General features: G+C 43.1%; 2 protein-coding genes across 3 annotated transcripts; one reads left to right on the plus strand and one right to left on the minus strand.

Moving 5' to 3' along the window:
- Positions 1–45: 45 nt before the first annotated feature.
- podxl2 (podocalyxin-like 2) lies at positions 46–8,475 on the minus strand. Of its 2 annotated transcripts, none has more exons than XM_089009930.1 (12): positions 8,129–8,475; positions 7,415–7,458; positions 7,203–7,341; positions 6,008–6,063; positions 5,063–5,255; positions 4,810–4,988; positions 4,295–4,369; positions 4,006–4,159; positions 2,873–2,934; positions 2,593–2,775; positions 2,274–2,480; positions 46–1,013 (listed from the first exon to the last, which is right to left on the minus strand). In XM_089009930.1, exons 1-12 carry the CDS (start codon positions 8,190–8,192, stop codon positions 936–938), a joined length of 1,434 nt encoding a protein of 477 aa, XP_088866056.1. In that variant the 5' UTR covers positions 8,193–8,475; the 3' UTR covers positions 46–935. The 2 variants fall into 2 exon arrangements, with proteins under 2 accessions (XP_088866056.1, XP_088866057.1); XM_089009931.1 differs by lacking the exon at positions 8,129–8,475 and adding an exon at positions 7,590–7,878.
- Positions 8,476–8,978: 503 nt separating this feature from the next.
- On the plus strand, positions 8,979–26,475 carry rbl1 (retinoblastoma-like 1 (p107)). Its single transcript, XM_089010910.1, has 21 exons — positions 8,979–9,306; positions 9,842–9,975; positions 10,134–10,408; positions 11,390–11,518; positions 11,602–11,756; positions 12,921–12,985; positions 14,034–14,220; positions 15,463–15,629; positions 15,716–15,828; positions 17,021–17,124; positions 17,574–17,711; positions 18,105–18,269; positions 18,829–18,970; positions 19,816–20,031; positions 21,461–21,651; positions 21,729–21,905; positions 22,497–22,568; positions 22,650–22,743; positions 22,816–22,934; positions 23,921–24,085; positions 24,953–26,475. Exons 1-21 carry the CDS (start codon positions 9,145–9,147, stop codon positions 25,145–25,147), a joined length of 3,165 nt encoding a protein of 1,054 aa, XP_088867036.1. The 5' UTR covers positions 8,979–9,144; the 3' UTR covers positions 25,148–26,475.
- The last annotated feature ends 100 nt before the right edge of the window (positions 26,476–26,575 follow it).

Below are 26,575 nucleotides of genomic sequence, written 5' to 3' on the forward strand. Positions count from 1 at the left end.
GATACGTCGCAGCAACAAACGCACGATATTCACCACTATTTTACTGCCATCCTCGACAGATTCGTGCCAAATTAAACATAAGCACATTTAAGGGAGCCTTCATTTATTTCAGTGCCCGTTACAATCCATCAATTTAAATATGTGACACTTCAAACAAGGCCAAGTAATTCGTCCACCTGAATGCGACCTGATTTGCGCTAGCATCAGCATTGTTAATAAATGCAAAACATTGCCAAGCACAGGCAGCCATAAGTAATCGATATTTTTTTAATACACTGGACACATTTGTTCATTATTGTCACGATCTTGCTACAACAATGACGCATGATTATTTCTCTAGTTATATGTATTTCAACATGCCTGCTCGCAGCGCAAAACACAGCTTGTATCTTCTGCTTTGGAGTTTAGAATGCCGAGCAGAGCAACAGAGAACTTGCATTGGCTCCCGGCGCACGTGAGATGACATGTAAAGATTTTGTCTCTTCCTGACTTTGATATATGTTCCATCGCGAAATCCACATTCGCAAAACGTGACGTTTAATGACTGAGAATTAAGTCGGGAGGTTCTCGAGGATTCTCTATTTTGGGGGCTCCTGCCGAAACCAGGTCACTAAAGCAGCATTGACATGGTGTCAGTGTGACTCACAATGGTCTGCAAAGGAAACAGTCACCTGGCGAGTGTTAGCTTAGCATACTGCTAACGCAAAAACAGCCATGGAGCCTTGACTGGGTGCAAAGTAAACAGCATCCATGGCAATGATAAAACCCTTTGAGAGTTTCACTTGACGTTTTTGTGTAACAAACTTGACAGAGAAGAACGTGTTGAAATAATGCAGTTGAACTGAGAACATTTCAGATGAAACCTTTGAAGAATGCTCAACGTGGAGATGACGTGGGTGGGTGACCTCCCTCAAGGCACGGACACTTTCATCTCATCACAGGTGTGTGTCCTCTTCCTCTTCGTCCTCTTTCCCCTCTTCTTCCTCCTCGGCTACCGCTTGATTGACAAACACCTAGAGGGGCAATGAGATGGTGTTTGTTGTCGGGCAAAATAGATCAATTAGAACCTCCTTTTGGGACGACAAATATTCTTGGGGATTAAAACATTTGCTCTGGACTACAATCTTCTCTTGGGGCTCACTACAACCTTATCTCGGTACGAGAACATTTTTTACGTTTATAATCTTTCTGGATTAAAAAAAATCTGAAAGGACAACTGACACCTCCGGACAAATTGCATCCATAATTTGTAAAATCACTTGAAATGACTTCTACTGAGCACATTTGACAAAGATTCCACCGCATATAGCTATATTTGACCTTTTAAGACTCGCACGGAATAGTCATGAAGTCTTGTTATCGAATTGATGACGATGCCCAAAGTTACGTCACGGAGGGAACGCCCCTGACCGAGAAAGCGACGCACAATGCATTTTGGGTATTTTTTTTCATCTGAAAACACCGTGTTGATGGTGAAATTCAAAGGAAAACAACATAAAGAACTCTGTGAATCGTTGTGGGTCGCAGCCAATTGCGTAACACGCATAAAGAAGGTGTAAATTGACACAAATTCCCAGCGGACAAATGAGCCCATTTCCAAAGGAGCTTGTGCGCCATCTTGTGCCTTTTCTGGGCGCAACATCGGAGTCCAGATGGCTCGAGTTGATACGGAAGGACTCCTTTAATCGATTGCAAACATTTATGCTTTCCTCTTCAGAACTATTTGAATCATATTCATAACTGGATGAGTAACAACAAAGCATCTTCTTCCCAATCTGAACTCTCTGAAGCCATTGTTTTGATTCTGGAGCAAGGCAGTTTGTGAAGCAGTATCCCGGCGTGACGTCACGAGCAAGGGGGCGGGACATTCTTTAACTGAAACTTTCTGAGGTTATTTTGAAGTAGTTTTGGGACACTTTAAGTCACTTTTCTTGGTGTTTTGCATTTGAATAAAAATACAAGCCTGCGTCTTTTGGGTATTTTAGATGCTATAAAACGTTTTTTCTGATGTCAGTGAAGAAACAAAAAAATATTTTTTTAAAAGGAAGAGAACTTACAAGTTTCTCTGATGAGTATCTTTTTTTTTTCTCGAATATAACGACCCAAAAGCTAACAGGTGTAGCTGCAAACACTTTTTGAGTTTCCGAAGGGCCGCAACATCAGGCTAACGAAGCCACCTGTGGCTCTGGAGCAAAACCTTTTCTCAAGACGACGACATGTGCCTGTAATATGTTAATTTTTTGGAAAAAAAATGTCAAATGTTTTCATCCCACCTGCCAATGAGGGTTGTCATCATCCCTGCAGACCCCTTCGCATACCCCCACCAGTCCATTTGTACTCGTCCTCTTGTTTTTCTTCTTCTGGTCTTCGTCTTCTTGGTGGTCTCGTGGGGGATCGTCAGGATGGTTGTCGCCCGCCACGTCCAGGGTGGGGTTGTCATGGCAACCATTCTCCACAAAACGAAGCTCCTCGCCGTGAAACTAAGCCACAGAAACAAAGTAACGGGTCAAGGAGCTCAACATTTATTGAAGAGCTCACACTTGCAGTATTCTTGTGCATTCGCCGGGCGTGCGCGCAGTACGTTGGTCTTACAGTGGTCTTGGCGGTAGGGGGCCGCCTTTGCCAACAGATGTAAATAAAGCCTGACGTGATGATGGCCAAGCAGATGGAGCCAATGACCACCAGGACCACAAACAGTTTGCTGTAGTCGCTACGCTGGGATGGACTGCGGCGGGGCGGGCAGGTCGAGGGGGCGCTGTAGTCCTGGATTCCCACCTGAACGGGTGGGAGAAGAGTAGGGGTCAGGGGTGAGCGAGCGCATGGCTTGGCACGAACACACTAACAGGTCAAGAGAATGTTCTGGAAAAGTCACCTTGTTTAAAGTTAGACGCATTTCTCCCAGCAGGTTCAGCAGTTCCTTGGTGGACATTACACCTGGAAGGTGTACACACACACACACGTGCACACACACACACACACTCCTGTTTCAATGGTTTTGTAAGGTCCGGATAACTCCAGATAAGTAGTGAGGACCACCTCATTAACCACGCACACAAACACATAAACACACACACAGTGAGTAAAAAGTGTGTATCCAAGTAAAATGAAAATACACACCAAAAAATCATTTGGGGTGAGGACCTTTCTGAAACTTTAACAGATGCATATATATACTCTCTAGAAGCCTTTAGAATGATAAAACCAAAAGGTCCTCACTTGTCAAAAATGTCCTCACTACATATGGTATAAAATGGTAGTGGTCCTCACAAGACTAGTCATACAAACACACGCACACACATGCAAATTGATTTTTAAACAGGTAATAATGCCTGATGCAGCAAATTGCAGGAATGCTGATTATAAAATGCTTGAGGTCTAATGTCGATAAATTATTAATAATTATTATTAATAGAGTGGCTGCCTTTCCAGCAACTCCTTGTATTTTGTTTTTCTACTTCTTTCATTCCTTTCATAACTTTGGTGCTGTGAAATGTAAATTTCTCCACTGCAAGACGAATAAATCCAATAAATGATCTATTATTAGTATTGTAACTGCCGGGTATATTGTCATTGGTTGCCATGACAACCAAAATAAAATGTATTTGGTCTTGTTCTGTAAAAGTGTTTAACGTTTCTACGTGAACCTTTATATGTGTGTAGTTACAAATTATTATTATTATTATTATTATTATTATTATTGTTATTATTATTGTAATCTTGGTTTTCCTGCGCTTTACTTTGAAACGCTCAAGCATGAAGTGTACTTGGCTCCAACTAGTGAGCTTGTAAACTTGCCATCTTTAATTTGGTTTCGCTGTTGTTGTTATTATTCTAATAATGCTAATTATTCTGATCATTCAAATTATGCTTATTATATTTTTTATCATTATTATCATCAGTAATAGTAGTAAAGTCTCGTTGTATTGTGTGTGTGTGTGTGTGTGTGTGTGTGTGTGTGTGTGTGTGTGTGTGTGTGTGTGTGTGTGTGTGTGTGTGTGTGTATACCATGCTCAGACACCACGTGCATCAGCATCTGTCGTTGGTGCATGGGCTTGCTGAGGTAAATTACCCAAGATCCCTCGGGACTTTTCATCCGCCGTGCAAAACGCTGCTCCATCGTTTTCAGCAGGCGCATAGCACCGTCACTGCGGAACTCTTCCTGCGTAACTCACACACAAACACACACACACGCACAAACACACAACAACGTGAAATGCTTGTGTGTGTGTGTGATTGTGTGTCTGTGTGCGAGTGTGTGTGCACTGGCGTTGTCGGTTTTGTTACTTGAACTTACGCAGTTGAGATTGTGTGTCATGTTGAGGATGACGTAGCCATGTCCACTCGGCTGTTTCCAGTCCACGCAGACCACCTGACAGACGGACAAACAAGCATGAGAAAAAGAATAAAAGGATGGGCTCCAGCATTTTTGATTTTGATTTGACAAGTTGATTCTCGATTTGAGCGGGAGCCAGTGGAGCTCACGGAGGATGGACGGGGGGTGATGTGGTGAAAGGATGAAAAGAGGACAAATGTCGGATATCGTGGGGGTTTTTTTTTTTATGTATTTTTCCTGAGTCGACTGATGGCGTCGACCAAATATGTCTTTCTGCAAAGTCAAACTGATTTGAGGGCTGACTTTCTTGTCTAAGAAATGACCAACTAAGACATGTGAGGGGACCTTTTCAAACCCAAAACGGCAGACCAAATTTCCATGTTGCCAATTAAATTGGACAAAGAGGGCTTCATTTTTAAATCATTCATTTTTACATTTTATATTTTATTTCTATTTTTGACCTATAAAACCCATACATGTGCTTCCTGAGGGGCCGTGGTCATCCAGTTCCAGCTGTTCTCAGATAAACCAACGTTGGGTGAAACATTTGAGGTGGACAACGCTGCGGTTTCTTTTCCTTCCTTCTCTTTCTCTTTCCAAGGCGGCATGCTGGTAGCCATGTCACTGTGTGCCACAGTGGCATTGTGGGTCAATTCTGCAAGATACACTCAAAAGTCAACCAAATAAGTTTGACTAAGAGCTCAAAAAAAAGACCATCTGTTTGCTTACCTTTGATCGTCAGCAGTCCAAAGTCGCTACCTGTCCCGATGCCCGTCCCGGGGGACACTGTCGCCGTGGCAATGTTAGAAGATGCCACATCTGTTGTTGTTGTTGTTGTTGCATTTGTTGACGCCAATACAGAAGAGCCAAGAATGCCAAAACCGCTGAAGTGACCGCCTTCATCAAGCTCCGCCTCCAAAGCCTCAAAACAACACATGTCAACATTAAAACAACAAAACAGTACAAATAAACAAATAAATAAATATATGCAAAGTATATACAATGGACAGACATATATATATATATATATATATATAGACAGAGAAAGAGAAAGAGAGATAGAAATACAATAAATAAATAGATGTGTAGATAAATAAATGAATACATTTTTTAAAAGTCCAAAACCACTGTATCGTGTAGCACCAAAAAAGAAGCAGAAGGGGGCGACAAAGCTCCATGTAAGGAATTAATCAGCCTGTGGAAACGGGCTGATTAATTCCTTACATGGGGCTTTGTCGCCATTTTCTGCCTTTTTTGGGTGCGACAGTTACCACCCCTGATGACTCAAAATGACACGGAATAAATTCTTTAATCGATTGCAAACGTGTATGCTTTCCTCTTCAGAACTATTTGAATCATATTCATAACTGGATGAGTAACAAGAAAGCATATTCTCCGAATCTGAAGCTATTGTTTTGATTCTGCAGCAATGCAAGACGTCTTGACGTGAGGTGACGAACAAGGGGGCGGGACCTTCTGAAACTGGTCACTTCCGGTTTCAATTTGAAGTCGTTTTTAGACACTTTAAGTCATTTTTAATGGTGTTTTGCATTTGACAAAAATATCATACTGCATGTTTTGGGTATTTTAGATGATATAAAACGTTTTCTTTGTCAGTTAAGAAACAAAAAAGTGATGTCGGTTGTCCTTTAAAGTTAGTGAATGAGTGATTACCTGGTGAGGCTCCGTTTCCTGGGGGAGGTCTGGGGTTGCTGAGGGAGGAGTGTACCCTGTCAACATGTCCACATGTCATCATCAAACATCATCTTCCAAGTGTCGAACACTTCATGAGGTACACCTTCTCATCACAATGGATTGTTGTGAATCGTCTACGTATGTCTTCAAAGACAACCGACACCATTTTTTTTGTTTCCTAACTGACATCAGAAAAACGTTTTATAGCATCGAAAATAGCCAAAACATACAGGATGATATTTTTAGTCGAATGCAAAATATTAATAAAAATGACTTCAAGTGTCCCAGAACTGCCACAAAATGAGCTTGAAGCTCGGGTAGATTCAGAAAGTCCCGCCCCCTTGATCGTGACGTCACTATTGGTCACACACTGCCTTGCTCCAGAATCAAAACAATGGCTTCAGAGCGTTCAGATTGGGAGAAGATGTTTTCATGTTACTCATCCGGTTATGAATATGATTCAAATAGTTCTGAAGAGGAAAGCATACATGTTTGCAAGTTTGCCCAGAAAATGCACAAGATGGCGCACAAGCTCCCTTGGAAATGGGCAGATTTGTCCGCTGGGAATTTATGTCAACTTACACCTTCTTTATGCGTGTTAGCGCAATTGGCTGCGACACACAACGATTCACCATCGTGTTATTCATGTAGTTTTCCTTCTAATTTCACCATCAACGTGGTTTTCAGACGTAAAAAAGTACCCCAAATGCATTGTGTGTCGCTTTCTCGGTCAGGGGCGTTCCCTCCGTGACGTCACTTAGGGCATCATCATCAACTCGTAAACAAGACTTCATGAATATTCAGCGCAAGTGCTCGGTAGAAGTCATTTGAAGTTATTTTACAAATTCTGGACGCAACTTGTCCGGAGGTGTCGCTTGTCCTTTAAATTATAATGTAAGGGTACATGCACGGTTATAAATCATACACATGCCTGGACGGTCATGAATCGTTTGTTTATATGTTTCATTGACCGATGACCAGCTTATTATTTGTCTATATGTGACCTTTCATAAATTGACGACCGACTTTTTTTTTGTTTTTGTTGTATGTACGCTGGAATTGGCTGGCCTCCAATTCAGTCATTCGGAATAAACTTTCCAACCCGAATGAGGGCAAGCAAAACTGGCGACCATTCTATTGATGTACTCAATGAAGTGAGCACATATCCACCGACCAATCATAGTATCCAGGTCCAGCGTGGCATGCATCCGCTTGACCACATGATGCTTCTCGAGCCGTCTGAAGAAACCCGAGGCCTCCTCCAGGGAAGACTCGGTATCTCCTCCGCCAAACGCTACCCTCTTTGTGTCCTCCTGAGGAAAAAGGACAGCGCGCTGGGACAAATATGACAATTGAATTGGTGCATGTCAATCTTTCTCTTCTTACCAGGTTCCAGAGCTTGGACACGAAAGATTCCGAGATCGGCAACGCTAAAATACGAAGAAAAGGGAGTAAAAAACATAATTGTGAGAACTTCATCAAGGCTTCATTCCTCACAAACGCCTCACAATTTTTGCTGACTATTTACTGGGTCAAGAGACTATTAGTGGACAGACAGTACCGATTTTCACTTTCAAGTAGACTGCAAGGAGAAAAAAAACACATTCTTGTCATTTTAATGTGTGTGTGTGTGTGCGTGCGTGTGTGTGTGTGTGTGTGTGTGTGTGTGTGTGTGTGTGTGTGTGTGTGTGTGTGTGTGTGTGTGTGTGTGTGTGTGTGTGTGTGTGTGTGTGTGTGTGTGTGTGTGTGTGTGTGTGTGTGTGTGTGTGAGAGAGAGAGAGAGAGAGAGAGAGAGAGAGAGAGAGAGAGAGAGAGAGAGAGAGAGAGAGAGAGAGAGAGAGAGAGAGAGAGAGAGAGAGAGAGAGAGAGAGAGAGAGAGAGAGAGAGAATACAATTGATGGGTTCAATGCTCACGAGAAAAAACAACATCGTCATTGTCATCGTCATGCAAACAAGCCATCAAATCGTGCCATCAACTAATAAGCATGATTGCACAAACACACACATAAACACACACACACACGCACGCACAAGGCCGTACTGCATTGAGCGACCCACGGGCTCGTGCGTGGTGGTGCATGTCTGTGCGTGGAGACTGACCAATCAGCGTGACGAAAGTGATGAGGCGCATGGCCGCCAAATCCATTGCAGTCCACCTCGTCATGATCTTCCTCAGCTTCTTGTGTGAAGCGATCGCAGCTGCTTCAGCCGCGCGTGCGCAATGTGAACACACTCGTGCTCGAGGGAAAGATTAAGTGTATTTTCTACCAAAACCCACCAGAGGACGCCGTTCATTAGCTCATTTTTTCAACATATGCGCATACAATATTTATTAAGTACGTACTTTTAAATTGTTGACATTCTTTAAATCGTTTTTTTTTTCTCGTAAAGACCACCTATAGTGCTAAATGAAAGTAAATGACGGAAATTAATTCAGATCAAACGTAGCTTCATTGACGCCATTCGCCGTAAATTGTGAGAATATGCTGTAAAAACAAATCACCACAAAATAATTACAAGTGCGGGAAGTTTGAGACCGAAATCCCATTCAGTGAACACGCGGGTGTGAATGGTTGTTTGTTTCTATATTTGTCCCCTGCAACTGACTAGCTCGGTTGTCTATTTTTTACATTCCAGAAGTGGTTCAGAAGCTGCGTGAAGGGAGGGGGTCACCGACATTGTTTACATTTGCGACATAAAATGAGATTAACGTAACCATATGTCCTCTATTTCCAAACGGTCACTTGAGTTCTTTCTTTGTTGTGAGTTTCTTTTTTATTATTATTTATATATTTCTTTATAATATATTATTATTATTATTTTATTATTCTATTTTTAAAGAACCCGGAAAAGACGAGACAACAGCTGTCGGTGTTGGATGAGGACGTCACGTGACAGTCACGCTCCTCGTCTCCTATTGGGCCCCGCTCGGCAGTTTTGGCGCCAGTAGTTAGCGGAAGTGAAGCTAGGTCGTCTCAGCTACCGGACCGGACAAGAGTAGTGTTTTGTTTCGGTTTGCTTATTTGGGGGAGCTTTTTTTGCGCTCCTTTTCGTCTCCCTCCTTCGCTGCGGCCACTTTAAGTTTGCCGATCGCGACAATCACCCGCCCGGCCACGATGCGGGGCGACGAGTCATCCGATTCGGAGTCGGGCCGCATGGAGGAGAGCGTCGCGCGGAGGAGTTTGGAGGCGCTATGTCAAGAGCTAAACATGGACGAGCGCACGGCGACCGAGGCCATGGACAACTTCACGGCCATTTGGAACACCTACACGCTAGAGGTAATTTGCTGCGCGCTACTTGAATTCTGACAGCTTCCGCCTCACTATACAAACAACAACAACAAGGACGACGACGCTGCGGGTGACGTCGAGGTTTGGGCGTTCCGGGTTCGCGATCTTTTCGACGTCCATACTTTGCGATTTACTCGAACAGGCGATTGGAGTCTTTTACAGATCGGCAAAAACACATTACGATGGGGTTTGTGAGTGCTAGGCGTTTTTATAGCGTTTCGGAGTTTGGGTGATTTCAGACTGTCGCTGAACGCAGCACTTGACGTCACCAACATCAACATTGTCGTCGTCCCGATTTCACGGGACTGACAATTTGGTCAAAAGTTGCTAAAAATGAATCTCATTCACTCAATTGAAGGCAATCATTTTTTTTCTCAGATCAATTTGGAACATTATTTGCTTTAATACATTTTGGCTATTGTCGAAATTTAACTACACACCTTTTGTCGAGTTGTATCCATGAAAGCAACACATAAACAATGACAAAAAGTGACTGTGAGTTTTTGCGTGGATGTGTATACAGGGCGAGGTGGTGCACTGGTTGGCCTGCTCGCTTTACGCAGCGTGTAGGAAAGGAAGCATTCCCACGGTGGGCAAAGGCCTGATGGAGGGAAACTGCGTGTCGCTCACCAGGATCCTGCGCACCGCCAAAATCAGGTGCGAAAGAACAACACACCTTCAAAAAGCTCACATGAGAACATAATTGTAATTATACCTGATTATTTTTTTGAACGTTTCCTAATGTGTTTTCATTTTAGCGTAAAAAGTATCTCTTATGGTAAAAAAATAAGTTGTACTTTTCATGCACCCCGCAGTCTGATCGAGTTCTTCTCCAAGATGCGCAAATGGTCAGACATGTCCAATTTGTGTGAGAACTTTGGTGTGCGCATGAAGCGCCTGGAGCGCAACTTTGAGGTTTCCACCGTCATCTTCCGCAAGTTCCAGCCCATCTTTGCCGCCATGTTCCGCAACCCGACGGGCTCCGAAGCTCCTCCGCCACGTCAGGCCCGCGGCCGGAAACACCGACGGCTGCCCTGTCAAACGGCCGACATCTTCAAATTCTGCTGGACGCTCTTCGTCTACACCAAAGGTGGACCACCAAATCTTCTATTGTCGGCCACTCTCCTGAGAGGAACAGATACACTGATACCTTGGTTTACGAACCCCTTGGCTTATGAACTTTTCGGTTCACGAACGTTACATTTAGGAAAATTTTACCTTGGCATACAAACTTTTTTGGGATACACACGGAGTGCCACGATGAGTGATGTGTCGTTCGCGATCGAGCCCGTTGTCCTAACAAGAAAATGGCAGCCGACTGTTTTTTTCCTCTATTCCCCGCCCCCAGTCTTCGCTTAAAGCCATGTGATTGGTCAAGAACTTAGCAGTGAGGGGGGGGGGCTTAAACATTAAAGAGACAGGCAGACGACAGAGAGTGACAAAATGGATAGAAAACAGTGACATTTGGACTTGTTACAACTTCGTTTCAAAAGCAGAGTGTAGACTACAAGGTTAAAATATCCCATCAATCAGGCTCCGCAAATAACCTGCACAAGCCATCTGGACACTTGATGCATAGAGCTATCAACCCAGCTAAACAGAACACAATTGATGAGGAACTAGGTAAAATTATCGCTGAGAAAGCACCTACAAGGTATCATTCCTCAAGATGGTGGAAGAAGAAGGTTATGTTCCTCATCAAGTCTTTAATGCTGATGAAACCGGCCACTCCATTCCATTCAACGACCATCAATGACCATCACAAAGGTAAATAAAACAACTTTATTATACAGTACAGTTTATTTCTTTAATTATAATACCATAGCTCATTTATTATACATAAAATAAGGTATATGTGTGTAGTTTTAAGGCTTAGAAAATTAGAAAGCAGAAAATGATGTTTTATGAGGACCTGGGAACGGATTATTCTCATTTTAATGGTTTCCCATGGGAAAATAATTTTTGGTATACACACTTTTCACCTTACACACTCTGTCTGGGAACCAATTAAGTTCGTAAGCCAAGGTATCGCTCTGTACTGTACTTCTATCCATGTCTACTTGTACACCAGGCAATTTTCACATGATTGGCGACGACCTGGTGAACTCGTACCACCTGCTGCTGTGTTGTCTGGACCTTGTCTTCGGAAACGCGCTGATGTGCGCCAACAGGAAGGAGCTCATCAACCCCGCCTTCATCGGTCAGAACTTGACACTGTCGGCAAATGGGAAACAAAATTGAAATATCAATAAGTTGCACCAATAATCCTCACGTGCTTTCCAGGTACGTCGGGGGATGAAGTCCAGGCGTGCGCCGACGAGGCGTCTCCGTGCGTGCTGGAGAGATTGTGCGAGCTCCACGATGGCCTGGTGGTGGAAGCCAAAGGAATCAAACACCACTATTTTAGGCCTTACATATACCAGCTCTTTCGCAAACAGGTACACAAAGCCGTTTTAAGAATAATACATTTCATTTCGAAGCGCCTTTCAAAAGTCTCAAGGTCACTTTACAGTCACACGATCAGTTTTTTTTTCTGTGGGTGAGCAGCGGTAGCCACACGCGCCAGCTTTCACTCAACCCGGGAATAGATCGGAAGCTAGCTAGTAGATAGCTAGCGAGATATTTAAAGGACAACCGACACCATTTTTTTGTTTCCGAACTGACATCAGAAAAACGTTTCATGGACAAGGCTGATATTTTTAGTCGAAAAACACCAATAAAAATGACCCCTTGTTCGTGACTTCACGCCAAGACGTCTTGCCTTGCTCCAGAATCAAAACAATGGCTTCAGATTGGGAGAAGATGCTTTCTTGTTACTCATTCAGTTATGAATATGATTCAAATAGTTCTGAAGAGGAAAGCATAAATGTTTGCAATCGATTACAGAAGTTCTTCCGGGTCATTTTGAGGAATCACAACTGATGTGTAGCGTCCCAGAAAATGCACAAGATGGCGCCCAAGCTCTGTTGGAAATAGGCTGATTTGTCTGCTGGGAATTTGTGTCAACTAGTATGAAATAGTAGTCTTGGTGCAACACACAACGATTCACCATCGCGTTATTTATGTGTTTTCCTTCTAATTTCGCCATCGACACGAAGTTTTCAGACCAAACAAAGTACCCAAAATGCATTGTGTGTCGCTTTCTCGGTCAGGGGCGTTCCTTCAGTGACGTCACGGTAGGCATCGTCACCAACTCAAAAACAAGACTTCCTGACTATTCAGCACGAGTTTTAAAAGGTAAAACATCGCTGTATGCACTGGAATCTTTGTAAAATACGCTCAGTAGAAGTCATTTTACAAATTATGGACTTGTCCGGAGGTGTCGGTTGTCCTTTAATATATACCTAGCTAGCTAGATAGCGAATAGATAGATAGCCAGATAGACAGCAAATAGATAGCAATCAGACAGCCATCTTTCTTCTCCATGGCCAACCGATGAGTTTTAATCACGGCGTTCTGTGACAAGTGGCAAATGTTTGTCGACAAAGAGGAATTGCAAGTATTTTGTGATGTCAAATTCAAAAATGTCCCATTTCAAATCCGTGAGGCAGTGAAAAGAAGTTTGCTCTGCTTACTCGACATTTGATCTTGTTTCTGACCAGATCCTGAAGGGCAACGAGGATCTTCTGACCGAACTTTTGGATCCTCACAATTTTATCGACAACAAGTAAGCTGATGCTTGTCTCGGTTTTGCCTTAAAGGACAACCGACGTCACTTTTTTGTTTCTTAACTGTCATCAGAAAAAGGTTTTATAGCATCTAAAATACCCAAAACACGCAGTATGATATTTTTAGTCAAATGCAAAACACCAATAAAAATGACTTAAAGTGTCCAAAATCTGCAAAAAATTGAGCTACGAATTGGGCCTTTTCAGAAAGTCCCGCCCCCTTGTTTGTGATGTCACGCCAAGACGTCTTGCATTGCTGGAGAATCAAAACAATGGCTTTAGATTCGGAGAAGATGCTTTCTTGTTACGCACCCAGTTATGAATATGATTCAAATAGTTCTGAAGAGGAAAGCATACATGCTTGCAATTGATTAAAGAAGTCCTTCCGTGTCATTTTGAGGCATCTGGACTGCAAAGTAGCATCCCAGAAAAGAGCCAGAAAATGGCGACCAAGCTCCGTGTAAGGAATTAATCAGCCCGTTTCCATAGGCTGATAAATTCCTTCTATGGAGCTTGGTCGCCCTCTTCTGGCTCTTTTTGGTGCAACATGACGTTTTCAGACCAAACAAGCACAGCAAAATGCATTGACGTGATGGAAGGACTGCTACAATGTGTCCTTTTTTCGGTCAGGGGCGTTCCTTCAGTGACGTCACGTACGGTCTCGTCACCAACTCAAAAACAAGACTTCCGAAATATTCAGCGCGAGTCTTAAAACGTAAAGTATAGCTATATGCGGTGGAATCTTTGTCAAATACGCTCAGTAGAAGTCATTTGAAGCCATTTTACAAATTATGGACACAGTCCGGAGGCGTCAGTTGTCCTTTAAGGTGATATGGAACAAAAAAATTGCGTTCCTCACAACATTTGTGAGATGATAGAAAGGTTGAAATGTTTGACCTATAAAAGTGACAAAAATTGTTATTTATAGTTACATGTAAAAAAACGTGGCTGTACCTCAACTTTAATTATTTGCATTTATACTGTTGCATAATAAATATGTCTTCTGACGTCTTCTTTTGTTTTTTTTTTGTTTTTTTTGCTTATCAGCAATGCGCTCAATCGCCAATACGAAGAGTATGTCTTGACGGTGGGAGACTTTGACGAGCGCATCTTCTTGGACGCCGATGCTGACGAGGAAATTGGAACTCCCAGGAAAAGTTTGCGCTGGCCCGCCGGCGTAGGCGCGGGAGAGACCACCAGCGCTCAAGCGCAATTGCAGCATCACGTTGAGAAGGTAAGATGCGACATGTGGCGGTCATCCTCCTGACGCAAATGCGGCATGCTAGCGGAAAGGCGACGATGCTGACAGGAACAGGAACACACTGATGTGATTGAGTAGCTTGTGAACAGAAACACATCACCGAATACGTGCTATTGCTAATGAGAATAAATGCTAACAAAATCACACTAGTGAATGAGATTTGACGCTGACAAAAAGACACTGTTTCTTTTTGTGTATGTATTCTTTTCATATACAGTAAAGTCTCGTTATATCGATATCGGATATATCGATAGTCCCGGTTATATCGATATTTTTTCGGACTCCCTTGAATATCGATATAACGAGACTTTACTGTAGCTACATGATACCTCCTTTTGTTGCTTTTTAAGCTCTCCGCGGTTTCCGTGGCTCCTGTTTGTTCACTTTTGGGCTTCATGACGGACCTCACCTTGAATGGTTTCCTTTGCGCAATTGTTTGTTTGTTTGTTTGTTTTCGAGCTTTGGTCCTTAAAGATTTGGGTTACTGTTTAGAGAGTTCATGGCGACGGGGGAAGAAGCTGTTTAAATATCTATTTGCTATCTAACTAGCTAGCTGGCTACCTAGATAGCTATCTATTTGCTCGCTATCTAACAAGCTAGCTATCTATTAGTTATCTATTAGCTAGCTAGCTAACGTTCTATCTATTGGGAGTGAATGCATGTGGCTGCCGCTGCTCACCCGCAGAAAAACTGATTCTGTAACTGTAAAGTGACCTTGAGAGTTTTGAAAGGTACTTAGAAATGAAATGCGTGATAATAATAATAATAATACATTTCATTTCTAAGCGCCTTTCAAAACTCTCAAGGTCGCTTTACAGTCACTGGATACGTTTTTCTGTGGGTGAGCAGCGGCAGACACACGCGCCAGCATTCACTCAACTTGGAAGTAACTCAAATCGATAGAAAGCTAGCTAGTTAATAGATAATTAGCTAGATAGCTAGCCAGCCAGACCACTAATAGATAGCTAATAGATAGCTAGCTAGATAGCTAGCCAGCCAGCTACAATCACAAGAGAGGCGACAGGAACACACCAATGCAAATGATATCAAATGCTACCAGAACTGACTGATGCTAACGACAATGAATGCTAACGGCCGCTAATTAGCGAACAACAGGTTACTGGCGCTAACAGAAAAGCGCCGGGAAAAACTGGAATACAATATTGCTCATGCTAACAAATTCTAAGGTGCGTAGCTAACAGGAAGTGTGTGCAGTCGGCCTCCCTGGCGCCTTCTACGCCTCTGACGGGTCGGGCGTATCTGAAGGAGAAGGACGTGCTGGTGACGCCCGTGTCGTCGGCCACGCAGAGCGTCAGCCGTCTTCAAAGCATGGTGGCCGGGCTCAGGAGTGCCCCCAGTGAGCAGCTGCTACGCATCTTCAAGTAACCTTGCGTTTTTGTTTATCTGAGTTTGAAAAAAAAATGATTCAAATGATGGAGGGGAAGAAAAAACTGTTTTGGGATTTTAGGTCATGCTCTCGAGACCCCACGGAGTCCATCGTAAACCAAGTGAAGACGCTGGGACAGACTTTCAAAGAGCACTACACCAACGACTCGGATCACTCGTCGGGGTCACACATCGGTACGCGCACACATGGGGGGGGGGGGGGGATTTGACTTTCACTTATCGTGGTTTCAGTGCATCGCAAATTATTTTTCAGGGGGAAAAAATGTTCAGAATTTTAAAGGACAACCGACGTCACTTTTTTGTTTCTTATCTGACATCAGAAAAACGTTTTCTAGCATCTAAAATAGCCAAAACACACAGGCTGATATTTTTAGTCAAATGCAAAACACCAATCAAAATGACTTCAAGTGTCCAAAATCTGCAAAAAAAATGGAGCTGCGAATTGGGCATTTTCAGAAAGTCCCGCCCCCAGTTCGTGACGTCACGCCAAGACGTCTTGCATTGCTGGAGAATCAAAACAATGGCTTCAGATTGGGAGAATATGCTTTCTTGTTACTCAACCAGTTATGAATATGATTCAAATCGTTCTGAAGAGGGAAGCATACATGTTTGCAATCGATTCAAGAATTATATGTGCCATTTTGAGGCAACATTGGGGGAAAATCTCTCACCCAAAAAAAGAGGCACAAAATGGCGACCTCCTGTGGCCACCTCCGTTTCCACAGGCTGATAAATTCCTTACATGGAGCTTGGACGCCCTCTTCTGGCGGCTTTTGGGTGCAACACGGTTTTCAGACCAAACAAGTACAGCAAAATGCATTAACGTGACGGAAGGACTGCTACAATGTGTCCTTTTTTCGGTCAGAGGCGTTCCTTCAGTGACGTCACGTACGGACTCGTCACCAACTGAAAAACAAGACTTCCGAAATATTCAGCACGGGTCTTAAAACTGAAAATCTAGCTATATGTGTTGGAATCTTATTAAAATATGCTCAGTAGAAGTCATTTGAAGCCATTTTACAAATTATGGACACAACTTGTTCGGAGACGTCGGTTGTCCTTTAACTGCGAAAAACGAAGTATTACTGTACTTGTGTTCCTCTAAACTTTGACAGCAATGTTTTCGCTGAAACCGCAAATGAATATGGGGCATTGGTGACTATCACTAATCCAAATATTGTTTTTAAAAATCGATAGGTTTCTTCTCATGTACCCAAAAGAAAAAAATACCTGCAAGTACATCTGGCCGTATGTAATCTTCAGTGTGTGTGTGTGTGTGTGTGTGTGTGTGTGTGTGTGTGTGTGTGCGCGCGTGTGTGTGTGTGTGTGTGTGTGTGTGTGTGTGTGTGTGTGTGTGGGGGGGCAGATTTTGCTGAGAGTCGCTTGAAGCTAGCTGAAATTCTCTTCTACAAAGTTTTGGAGAACATCTTGATGCAGGAAACCAAAAGGCTGCAAGGGAAAGACATGAGCGTAAGTTTTTTTCTGTCTCAATCACACACATCAAACAACACACAAAACTCACTGCCACTGATATAAAGATTGGCTCGTATGTTTTTAATGGCTTGGGGCTGAAATTCAGGTTTGCAAAGTACTCCAATTACAAATAGACGGGTGGTGGCGTTTCTTGCAATTGGGGATCCACAGCACAGCTTTTGAGTGGAAGAAAAAGATTGAGCAGCGGCAGCCACATGCGCCAGCGTTCACTCAACCACAAAGTAACTCAAATAGCTAAAAAGCTAGCTAATGGATAGCAAATAAATAGCGAATAGATCGCCAGCTTACAGCTCGACAGCTAACAAGCTAGAACACAGAATGTGCGTGTGTGTGCGTGTGCGTGCGTGCGTGTGTGTGTGTGTGTGTGTGTGTGTGTGTGTGTGTGTGTGTGTGTGTGTGTGTGTGTGCGCGTCGACGCGTGGCAGGTTCTACTGGAGAAGGATATCTTCCACTGTTCCCTTCTGGCGTGTTGCTTGGAAGTGGTTTTGTTCTCCTACAGCTCCCAGCGGACTTTCCCGTGGATCATTAACATCTTCAAGCTGGCCCCCTTCTACTTCTTCAAGGTCTCACACGCGTTTGATATCATAATAATAATAATAATAATCCATTTCATTTATAAGCACCTTTCAAAACTCTCAAGGTCACTTTACAGTCGCAGCATAAGTTTTTCTTTGGGTGAGCAGCGGCAGCCACACGCGCCAGCGTTCACTCAACCCGGAAGTCACTCAAATAGATAGAAAGCTAGATAGCTAATAGATAGCCAGCTGGACAGCTAGCTAGCTAGATAGCTATATAACTAATAGATAGCCAGCCAGATAGCTATATAACTAATAGCCAGCTAAAGAGCTAGCTATCCAGCCAGATAGCTAATCGATGGCAAATAGATAGCCAGCTAGGTAGCTAGATAGCTATATAATAATAATACAGACCAGAGCTTTGCTGATGCGCCTGCGCAGGTGATTGAGGTGTTCATCCGTTCTGAAGAAGGCCTGTCCCGAGACATGGTCAAGCATCTGAACCTGATCGAGGAGCAGGTGTTGGAGAGCCGGGCGTGGACTGCAGACTCTGCCCTGTGGAACGCCTTGAGTGCCGCCGGCAATAAGGTGCCCACCGTCGAGGAGGTCAGTGCAACCCCACAAGCGAAAATAACAACGGGAATGACATACCTGCCAACTACTCCGCTTTTGACGGGAAAACAAAAACGACGGTTTTCATTTCAATCCAAAATCTCACTCGACTTTCTTATCCAAGAGGCTTCGTCAGCAAACTAAGATTTTTTTGTTGGTTGTTTTGGCCCTATACATATATCCCTACTGTCCAGAGGTGGCGGTGCCAGACTCTGCTATGATAGGTCCCTTCTCTCAGGTTGGGGGGGGAGCAGAGGACTATTCCCTGAGGCGACACTGACTACTTCTATTGTCCTGTCTGATTACTTCTATTGTTCTGATTGAGTATGAGGTCTACGACTGGCCTGATTGCCCCATTTGCTCTGGTATCACCTCATCGCAGTGGAGAAATTTACATATATATATGGCCAAAACTACCAGCAAAAAAATAAATTGATGACAAAGCCTCTTGGATAAGAAGCGAACCGTCCGACACCTTCAAAGAAATACAGATGACGGACGGCTGAGGAAACCTCATCGCCGTTGGGAACTGTTTTTTTGTTGTTGGCTTCAGGTGAACTTCCCATCCAGTCTGGACTGCGGCAGTTCTGCTGCCACTGGTGGCGCCCAGTCGCACCTTCCCCTGATGGCACTGTCGCCCATCGTTCATCCTCGCATCAGAGAAGTCCGCTCGAGCGTAGGCAGCATGCGCAAAGGTAAATCCAGCATTGGTTTTTTTTTAAATGAGGTGGAAAATTATAACTATTTTATTTGCTGTACTGGATTTGCCTTTATTAGTCTCACAGTGGAGAAATTTACATTATTATTATCTATTTGTGATTGTATTTTATTTATGATATGTACCTATGCTTGTCTGTGACTGTAAAGTGTCCTTGAGAGCTTTGAAAGGCGCTTAAAATGTAATATATTATTATTATTATTATTATTATTATTATTATTATTATTATTATAAAAACGTCGAAGCACCATATCGAAAATAGACACGTGGACTTGTAAAGTAAATCCAGCTAACAGCGTCCATTGTTCTTACACATTCAATCTCAGTGAACTCGCTAGCTACCGAGCTATCTATTTGATATCTATTTGCTATTTTAAGCTGTCTAGCTGGCTGGCTGGCTATCTGGCTAGCAATCTGGCTATCTATTAGCTATCTAGCTAGCTATTTGAATAGCTATGTAATGGCTATCTACTAGCTGGCTACTAGTTATCTAGCTATCTATTAGCTACCTAGGTAGCTATCTAATAGCTATCTTTTAGCTAGCTAGCTTTCTATCTATTTGAGTTAGTTCCAGGTTGAGTGAAGGCTGGCGCGTGTGGCTGCCGCTGCTCACCCACAGAAAAACTTGTCCTGTGACTGTAAAGTGACCTTGAGAGTTTTGAAAAGCGCTTACAAATGAAATGTATTATTATTATTATTATTATAAACGGCCGTCATTCATCTTTTATTTTGACATTGTTTGGGAATCAGACCAGGAACTTGCCTGCCCAAAAAGTGTGACGAAATAAAGCCAGCGTCTCTTTCACCAACTTTGTTGCGTAGACATTCCACCGTCGCCACTGTCAGTCCACGACCGCTACAGCTCTCCGGCCGCCGGCAGCGTCAAGCGCCGCCTCTTCGGCGACGACCCGCCGCCCGCCGCCTTGGCGACCGGCCCCGTCACGTCACCCGCCAAGCGGCTGACGCTCAGCTCCGCCGGCACCTTGAAGATCGGCTCGCAGGCTGGCCAGACCACCGTGCTCAGCATACCGCTACAAGGTGGGAGGCGTGCCCAACATGACAAATAAGACGTACTTCAGGTACCTCCTCCCCAAAGAAAGAAAGGGGAGGACACCCGCGATAGGCTCTCGTTGGGGCTGGATGGGACACGCCCCCTCTTCCCGGTCACTGTCAAGAAATGGGACACTGTCAAAAGTCTGAATTCTGGGTTAAAAGTCAGAGTTTTGAGTTAAAAGTCGGAATTCTGAGTTAAAAGTCGGAATTATGAGTTAAAAGTCGGAATTCTGAGTTAAAAATCAGAATTCTGAGTTAAAAGTCGGAATTCTGAGTTAAAAATCAGAATTCTGAGTTAAAAGTCGGAATTCTGAGTTAAAAGTCGGAATTCTGAGTGAAAAGTCGGAATTCTGAGTCAAAAGTTGGAGTTTTGAGTTAAAAGTTGGAATTTTGAGTTAACTCGGAATTTTGAGTTAACTCGAAATTGTGAGTTAAAAGTCTGAATTCTGAGTTAAAAATCAGAATTCTGAGTTAAAAATCGGAATTCTGAGTTAAAAGTCGGAATTCTGAGTTAAAAATTGGAATTCTGAGTTAAAAATCGGAATTCTGAGTTAAAAGTCGGAATTCTGAGTTAAAAATCAGAATTCTGAGTTAAAAGTTGGAATTCTGAGTCAAAAGTTGGAGTTTTGAGTTAAAAGTCGGAATTTTAAGTTAACTCGGAATTTTGAGTTAACTCGAAATTGTGAGTTAAAAGTCGGAAGTCTGAGTTAAAAATCAGAATTCTTAGTAAAAAGTTGGAATTCTGAGTTAAAAATTGGAATTCTGATTTAAAAATCAGAGTTCTGAGGTAAAAGTCGGAATTCTGAGTCAAAAATTGGAGTTTTGAGTTAAAAATCAGAATTCTGAGTTAAAAGTCGGAATTCTGAGTTAAAAGTCGGAATTCTGAGTTCAAAATCAGAGTTCTGAGTTAAAAGTCGGAATTCTGAGTTAAAAGTTGGAATTCTGAGTTAAAAGTCGGAATTCTGAGTTCAAAATCAGAGTTCTGAGTTAAAAGTCGGAATTCTGAGTTAAAAGTTGGAATTCTGAGTTAAAAGTCGGAATTCCGAGTTAAAAATCAGAATTCTTAGTTAAAAGTCGGAATTCTGAGTTAAAAATCAGAATTCTGAGTTAAAAATCAGAATTCTTAGTTAAAAGTCAGAATTCTGAGTTAAAAGTCGGAATTCAGAGTTAAGTCGCAATTCTGAGTTAGAAATTGGAATTCTGATTTAAAAATCAGAGTTCTGAGGTAAAAGTGGGAATTCTGAGTCAAAAGTGGGAATTGTGAGTAAATGTGTGTGTTAGTTCTGGGTCAAGTGAATGCCGGCGCCTGTGGCTGCCGCTTGCCTGTTGATTCAGTTCATGGATTGATTCATGTCGATGAATCTAAACTGATTTCCGGCCGTAATGTGTGGCTTCCACGAAAACGTGCGTTCAGGCGGCGGCGGCGGCGAACACACCATCACGCTGATCCCCGTCCAGCCGTGCGACCCGTCGGCTGGCGGCCCCACTCAGTTCCTGCTGACCGCGTCCCCCGGCCGCCCCCTTCCCGCCGCCGCACCCGCCGACGCCCAGCCGGCCGCCGCCCGTCCGCAGCGCGCCGGATCCCTGGCGCTTTTCTTCCGCAAGGTACAAAGGACGTCGCGCCGGTCGGAGACCCGAAGCATCTGCTCTTTTGACCTCTGACCTGCGTGTGCGCATGCTAGGTGTACCACCTGGCTAGCGTGCGCCTCCGCGATCTATGCGCCCGACTGGACATCTCGTCAGAGCTGCGGGCAAAGATCTGGACAACCTTTGAACACGCTCTGCTTCACGCCACCCAACTCATGAAGGACCGACACCTGGACCAGTTGCTGCTCTGCACCGTCTACATCATCGCCAAAGTAGTTTATTTAATTTTAATATTCATATTCATGTTAATATGGATAACAATCACAATCATAATATTCATAATGCTCATAATACTCATAATCATCATCATCATAATCATAAAAATAATCATAAAAATAATCACAATAATAAAAATAATCAACTTTAATTTACGTTTTGTAGCGTCATAATTGTTAGCTTCTTTTGAATCGTTCTTCTGGGGCTGAGGTTGTTTGCGTCTACTTTGGAAAACGATATGCAAATGCACGACCTTATAACGCTCGGAAAAGTCCGGAAGCACGAAGCAGGCTTCTGATTGGCTGACGTGCCGAGTATGAAAAATTGACAAACGAACCGAAATTCTAACATTTCCAAAACAAACAAAGATTTCAAAATTGGAATTTGAAATCTTCGTTCAAACGTTTGCGGTATTGAATAAAGCAAACGTACGCCTGACGTAAAAGTTGCACGCCCCGGGCGTCCGGGCAGACGTTATTTCAGACACTGCTAATAGTCGTTTGAGAGCTAATGTTAGCATGCGCGTGCGATCAGCCGAAGAGGAATGGAATATGAACGCTTGGTGACGTGTGTGCTTCCTGCCGCAGATTTCCAAGGAGGCGCACACCTTCCAGGAAATCATGAAGTGTTACCGCAGCCAACCGCAGGCCAGCAGCCACGTGAGAGCCCGCCTACCTGCACGCCGTCATTCGTCTGTTGCCATGGTGATCCCCCTCGCCCACCGTTGCGCGTGTCTGTAGGTGTATCGCAGTGTCCTTCTGCATCGCACTCCCAGACAGCAGGGTGCGCTAACAGATGAAAACATGGAGATGGATCCCGCATCTGGGGCGGAATGTAAGCTAACGTGCTAAAGCTAGCATGACGCCACCGCGGACTCTCGACTTTAACTTTTTTTTTTTTTTGCAGCTGCCGAGACGACGCAAGCGGGCGAGGAGGAACGCGGTGATCTGAATCAGTTTTACAACAACGTCTATGTGATCAAGATGAAAAGTTTTGCCTTGAGATATGCCGCGCATGACAAAAGGGTAACCACCCGCACACCACGCACGCACGCATGCGCAACAATTCAATCGAATACGTCTGTGTAAGCTCTCGGTCGTACAGGAGTGGTCCATCGATGAGAAGGTTTCTTCAGCCATCATCTGTACTTCTTTGAAGGTGTCGGATGTTTTGTTTGTTATCCAAGAAGCTTCGTCAGCTAACTAAAATCTTTTGCTGGTAGTTTTGGCCTATATATATATATATACAGTAAAGTCTCGTTATATCGATATTCTCGAGAGTCTGAAAAAATATCGATATAACCGGACTATCGATATATCCGATATCAATAGAAATAGTACGAGACTATCGATATATATATATATATATATATATATATATATATATATATATATATATATATATATATATATATATATATATATCCCTACTGTCCAGATGTGGCGGTGCCAGACTCTTCTATGATTGGTCCCTGCTCTCAGGTTGGAGTAAGCAGAGGACTACTCCCTGCGGCAACACTGATTACTTCTATTGTCCCGCCTGAGTATGGGGTCTACGACTGGCCTGATTGCCCCATTTGATTGGTATCACCTCATCAACATAACTAAGCCTATGTTGCCTAAGAAGTCGGTTGTAGGAACGATCCAAGTGGAACCTCACCCCACCATGGTGATTTAGTGAAGGGTTTTGCTGTTAGATGAAAATAGCTTCTTTGACTTCCCTTTTGAAGCATCTGTTTTCTTTCACTCAGATTTTAACCTCACTGTCGTCAAATGAGTGGTTGCTAGCTTTTAGGTGCATATGTACTACCGATTGAGGCCCACTAGAATTATCCATGCGATGAGAATTTCTTTAGTCTCCCCAATGTATTGCTCTTAACAATGTTCTTTTTTTCATACGTATTGCATAAACTACAGTACTTTGTTTTTCATTTCAATCGAATGACTTCAAATTACCTTACCCTCATGTGTTGTTTGGCTGTGTGTGTTCCTGTTTTGTACCTTGGCGTCAGATGGACGCCCCGCCCATGTCTCCGTTCCCTTCAGTGCGTTGCCACCCGCCGTCTCCTCGCCGGGTGTCTCAACGTCATAGCATTTACGTGTCGCCCCACAAAGCGTCGGCGGCAGGCCTGGCCCCAAACTCTTATACCTTCCGCATCAACAGTAGCCCCTCCAAGGTAAGTAAGGGGGCATCAAGTAAGATGTCATTTTATCTTTTTTTGGGGGGGAAACAGAGCTGCAAATTGCAAATTAAAATATATAGGCAGCCAACAGTGAGAGTGAGAAAATGGATAGAAAACACTGTGAAATTTGGACTCGTTTCGATTTTATTGATAGTTCAAAGGCAGAGTGTAGACTGCAAGGTTAAAATATCCCATCAATCAGGCTCCACAAATAAACCCGCACAAGCCATCTGTACACTAAACAGAACACAATTGATGAGGAACTAGGTAAAATGATCGCAGAGAAAGCACGGCAACTTCACTCGGATATCGTCAAGAGGCAACCTGGAAGTTTGTCATCCATTCGTGATTTCAAGGCTAGCCAAGGATGGTTCCAGAACTTTTAAGCGTCGTACAGGGATTCATAGTGTCATTCGTCATGGTGAGGCAGCTAGTTTCTCAAGATGGCCACTCCATTCCATCAAGCCATCAACAACCATCACAAAGGTAAATAAAACGACTTTATTATACCGTACAGTTTATTTGTTTAATTACAATACATTTATTTGACATGTAAATAAGGTATATTTTGTGTAGTTTGAGGCTTAGAAAATTAGACAGTAGAAAATTGTGTTTTATGGGGACCTGGGAACAGATTATTCTCATTTTAACAGTTTCCTATGAGAAATTAATGTTTGGGATACACATTTTTTGCCTTACACACTCCGTCTGGCAACCAATTAAGTTCGTAAGCCAAGCGATCACTGTATCTTCTCTGCGCCGTACAAAAAAAAAGTTATTTTTTCATCCATGTGAGTTTTTGTGATGCCATACTAGCCGAGTCCCACCATGCTAATGCTAACTCTTTCTTTTCTACCTCAGGATCTGTCCGACATCAACCGCATGCTGCGTCAAGGTTGCAACGGGCGCAAAAGAGCCCTCGGCATGGAGGGCGAGCTACCGTCGTCAGCGTGTGACTCCCCCAGCAAACGGTCGTGTCCCGACAACAGCGCAAGTGGCCCCGACATTTTGCTAAAGAGGCTGCAGGACGTTGTGTCGGAGAGGCAGAGCCACTGACCAAAAGGGATGCTAGCACGCTAATATGATTGGTCATCAAAGGCCGAACACGAACTCCTTAACATGACTGTTAGCTATAGTGCTAACACTTCCATGCTAATCTTTCTGGTCATGACTTGAGCTGGCAGGTATGAGCGGTCACTGTGAAAATAGCGCTTGGTTGCTAGCGTCGTTGGTCACGGTTGGACACGGCAGAGCTAGCAGACCTTTAGTATGGTAGTGTCCGCTGTTAAACTAACATTACCGGTCAGAGCTAATGCTCACATGACTGGTCATTACAATGCTGACTTGCTAAAGTTGTGGCTTAATGACGTGGCATGACCAATTGCTGTGGAGATAACACTAGTGTGACGTTTGTAAGCTATTGTTACTTTTTACTCTAAAGCTACGGCGAACGCTGATACGTGTAAACTCATTGATCACTTGATGCTACCCCGGACACAAATGGAGCTAATGCTAGCATGCTAATGTTTTTTCATTTGAATGTGTTGATGTCTTTGCAAGACTCTGCAAAACGACTTTATGGTTTTGTGTAAACTTTTTGTTCCGCGTGAGTTGGGCGAAAACTGCTTAGCATGATGAAAGAATTTGGTTTTATTCGTAAACCCAAATTATGACATTGGCTCTATTTGTCCTTGAGTTTGTAATACATTTTTGTTTTAAATATTTTTGTTGTGGTTGGAATCTGCTCGACTGTTTGTCAGTGTTCTTACCTGTTTATTATGTATGTGTATAGCATCTACGCACGTGGTTGCCGAGTGTGTTCAACTTTATTTTGATCTTATCTGTTGTGGAACTTTGTAGTTTGATTTGTGAAATTGAAATCCAATGCACAAAGCAAAGCCTATTTCAAGTGATTGGACCAGGCTGTAGTAATAGTGCCGAATTTTCGTCGGTGGTCATAATAATAATAATAATAATACATTTCATTTATAAGCGCTTTTCAAAACTCTCAAGGTCACTTTACAGGATAAGTTTTTCTATGGGTGAGCAGCGGCAGCCACACGCGCCAGCGTTCACTCAACCCGGTAGTAACTAAAATAGATAGAAAGCTAGCTAGTTAGCCAATAGATAGCTAATAGCGCGCCAGCTAACTAGCCAATAGATAGCCAGTAGCAGCTAGGGATGTGACAAAAATGTTCAATAATTCACACATTTTCTAATACCATAATAAAGTGCATTTAAATACTTTAAAATGATGGATAGATTATTAGCATATCTTTATAATGAAGGAAGAGCACGGCGTGTATGTCATTAAAGGACAACCAACGCCTTCGGACAGGTTGTGGCCATAATTTGTAAAATCACTTCAAATTACGATTGTGATTTACGAAATTTCGATTGCAAACATTTCTGCTTTCCTCTTCAGAAGTATTTGAATCATATTCATAATTTTATTTATATTATATTATATATTATATATTATAT

This window comes from Hippocampus bargibanti, linkage group LG12 (genome assembly GCF_051943395.1).
Source record: "Hippocampus bargibanti isolate YZ-2025 linkage group LG12, ASM5194339v1, whole genome shotgun sequence".
Lineage (NCBI taxonomy): Eukaryota > Metazoa > Chordata > Actinopteri > Syngnathiformes > Syngnathidae > Hippocampus > Hippocampus bargibanti.